General features: G+C 45.7%; 1 protein-coding gene across 1 annotated transcript in view; it reads right to left on the bottom strand.

Annotated features, from left to right (window-relative positions):
• Positions 1-3,632, bottom strand: part of LOC134457277 (plasma membrane calcium-transporting ATPase 3-like) — a 66,621-nt gene extending 62,989 nt beyond the window's left edge. The window contains exon 1 of the mRNA XM_063209208.1: positions 3,404-3,632. Within this exon, the coding sequence (XP_063065278.1) occupies positions 3,404-3,632 (229 nt within the window). The remainder of the gene's footprint in view (positions 1-3,403) is intronic.
• Between the last annotated feature and the right edge of the window lie 253 nt (positions 3,633-3,885).

A 3,885-nucleotide genomic window follows, 5' to 3' on the forward strand; every position in this document is an offset into this window, starting at 1 on the left:
TGCCTGTCTGCCTCTCCTTCTCACACCCACTTGATCACTAGCGCGTTTGTAGCTTAGCAACATGACATGAAAGGATGTGTGGACAGTCAGGGGTTCGCAAACTGATGCAGCGCGCAAAGGGAGAGAAAAGGAAAGGATGCGGAAATGAGCAAAGAAAAAAAATCTCAGCCACACACAGGAGTCAAGGGACTGTACTATAATCTTCCCACAGCATGGACTTGATGTTCAACAGAGACACTGAGGTCAACTTGGAAAGAAAAATCATTAAGGGGACCTCAACAGCAACATGACAAATAAATTACTATGGATTTCTATCAACTAGTGTGAGTCGTAGTAGACAAGGCATCCTCCCAATGCAGATGCATCACTGTACAGCATTAGCCGAATCTAGTCACGTTCCACAAAATCCACCGATCTTTTGACCTTGGAAGATATTGGAGCAATGCGGCTACTGAGGAGCATGTGAAACAGCAAGAAACTCTCCCCATCAGCCACAAAATGAAGGGCAGAACAACCCACAGACGTTATCTATGCTTTCAACTTTAAACTCTCAAGTCATAATGTATTACTTGACTCTGTGTGATGTCGTAGTAGTTTAGTACAATGGTATTTACGATTTTGAATGACCACTACACCATTCCACTGGCAGAACAGAGCACATTATGAGGCTACACTCTATTCTGAAAATTCCATTGCCATAACATCTTGATACCATGTATCATCAAATCAAGCAGCATAGGCCACACAAACATCAGTATCATAATACAGATATACAATACTATAATATACACGTAGAAATCAACCCAGGCGGAAACAGAAACACAGAGGCAGAAATAATGCTTATGTCCTACACACCTGAGTTCCTCAAGCTCTATTAGCTTTTATCTCATGACGTCAGACGTTTTCGATACAATGCATTGGAAGCAGGTATTGTAAGTTGCATCCGGTGGCATAGACATAAAGGGCATTTTCTAGTCTAGTCCTCTTTAAGTGAAGCGAACTCAGTCCTCTTTAAGTGGACCAAAGAGTGAACCGACAGCAACAGGACTCAGTTCTGTTTTTGTTCATATTGTGAGCGTATTACGAAAAGAACAGGCTGATCTTTCTTGTCTCATTAGACTTCTATTAGTGCGTCAGTCCTCTTTTTGATAACACCCGGTCCTCGAGCGCTCTACCTAGTGATTACAACTAGTCACAAGCGTAACTTGTCAGGGCTCATAAGTGATGTCCTGACAAGGTCTCAGTACGGTTCACTTCTGAGGGGACTGGCTACACTTTGGAGCGTTCACATATGCACAGAAAATGCTGAGTCATAGGTCTGAGTTCCCTGAAATGGTTGAAAGGGACCAAGTGTGAAACCCCTAAAATATAGACACTACTGTTTTCTACTGCGTTCTGTCTGGAACTAGTGGCCATTTCTACCTGTTTCACTTCAAAGCACAAAATGTTTGACATCATTGTGAAAAGGGCATATTTGGTGTGATTGTGTGTGATTGTGTGGTTCAACAATCTATGTGGACCTGTGCCTACCATTCAACTGCACCATGGATTTGGGGAAAGGACCAAGTGTAACCTTCAGCCTCTGCTCTTTCCCAATGTCAGTAGAGCAGTGGTTGCCTAACTTTTCCAGCAGGGACCCCCCACCCACCATAGACTTAGCTTAGCAATGGATCCCTAGCAATATTAGCAGACAAGCTATTACCAGGCGTAGGCAATTGTTTTGTCCAGTAGCCCCTTCATGCATGCCGTACCTCCAGTGGCACACTGTAATCACTGAAAAGTTAACTACCATAGTACTACAATACTATGACATAACACAGGGCCTTTAGTAATGCACTACGACTTGGTCATTGCCATTCCGGTAACAGCAAATTTATAACGCTGTGTCTTAACGGGTTAATATCGCTAGATTTTACATTATTAGTTTGTCCGCTAATATTGCTAGAAATCCACAGGATAGCAAATACATCTATTAACCACATGAGTGAATGTTGTTACTGACCAAATTACGGAATTAGATTAGGTATTAACTGTTCGATTTCCATTTTTATGCAATGTTCCTTTTGTCCGCGAACCCCCTGAAAACACTGGCCAGTGGAAAGACTGTGTGGTCCGATGATCTTCTCTGTGCCTCGGTTTGATTGACGAGACCTTTCTGATGAAGTGTGTAGCGTTTTTGAGGTTGTTTATAGCGGGGAAACATCAGAAAATAATATTTACAAATTGGCCCCGCCGTGATACATTGGCTGCGTTATTCGCCAAAAAGCTTAAAATAAGCGAACTCCATAACGGCGCAGCATTGCCCGGAATGGCTCATCATTAGATATATTTTGGGGCATGGGAAATCTAAGGTGAAACTTTCATTTTACGCCGGAACTATCCTTTAAGTACCATTGCGACCCCCCTAGGCGTCCCGACTCCTAGTTGGGGAAGCACTGCAGTAGAGTAGGCTGACAGACAGTATGTACAGGGCAATGGTTCTTAACCTTTTTTCTTTAAGCCCCATTTACCTGTGTCCCAGACAAGCCATTACCCATTAGACCGATTTGTTGCCATATGTTCTGTGACCATTGTTACCGACAGTACAGACTGCTCACGTAAACCGTCACAGACAACTTCACATCAACATCACGTGACACCTCTGATGAAAGGTGCAGAGGCAAAGCAGACGAAACTTGTCAGATGCAAAACTTTTCTCTTTTACTGGCCTTGAAAGACACAGTTCATAAATTATTACCAGTGGCAGGCCTGATTAACCTCTTTAGGGAAGTACACTGTGTTCACCTTTGGTGGGCAAGGTGAAGGGCCTGTGGCATTAATAAGTCCACTACTTAGAACCATCTACTACTTCACTTAGGTAGTAGATATATAGGCTCCTTATTGGATTCAGGATTCATTAGTTTAAATTCCAGTGCCACATATTCCAAATGACCTGGCTGTGTAATTGTGTTCACTACATGGTCACCTAGCTCGGATGGTCAAGCCAGGTTAATGGCACTAGATTATGAAGTGATGTGAAGGCCCAATTGGGAAACTCCAACTCCCATTGCCATTGTGACACAGCACTCCACAGCACACAAGTGAACACTACAAACAACAAAATTGCATTTATGCCTCACCCGTGCAAGGTGGCAGCCCTCAATGGGGTCCCAAGGGAGCAGTGCAGCGGCACGGTACCATGCTAGGGTACCTCAGTCATGGAGGAGGATGGGGGAGAGCACTGGTTAATTACTCCGCCCACCAACCTGGCGGGTCGGGAATCAAACCGGCAACCTATGGGTTACAAGTCTGACGCCCTCACCGCTTACCCATGACTGCTCTCCTTACCCATGACTGCCCTTGTATACTGTAACTAATGATTCCAGGTTGCCAATCACTGATGACACGGCACTCTGCTGCTCACCTTCGGTGGGCGAAGTCTTGAGCTTGTGGCAGATGGCCTCGGTGCTGTCGAAGCTCTCCTCGATCTTCTGCAGGGCGTCGGCCCCACGCAGCTCCATCAGGTCCCTCAGCTCCTCCATGGTGACCCCAAAGTCCCCATGGTGGTTCCCCTCTCCTCCTCCTCCTCCTCCTCCTCCTGCCCCACTGCCTCGCTTCTTCTTGTCGACCGAGCTATTCGCCATTTCTCCCATTATGGTAGTGTGTACTGTATGTGTTGAGATGGAAGACAGACAGCCAGCCGGCTCTTACTCGGAGTGAGAGTACTGTGAGTGAGTGAGTGAGTGGGGGGTGGTGGAGAGAGATGGGGGTCTACGAGTGATTGTGTGGTGCCACGGGAAAAGGAGAACACGGACTAATCGGCATGAGTTCTGTCTGGTTTTTTTTTCTTTAGTCTTGCCACTCCACTCCGCACCCCCCAATGCCTTGCCTTTGGCTCTCCATTTC

This window comes from Engraulis encrasicolus, chromosome 10 (assembly GCF_034702125.1).
Source record: "Engraulis encrasicolus isolate BLACKSEA-1 chromosome 10, IST_EnEncr_1.0, whole genome shotgun sequence".
Lineage (NCBI taxonomy): Eukaryota > Metazoa > Chordata > Actinopteri > Clupeiformes > Engraulidae > Engraulis > Engraulis encrasicolus.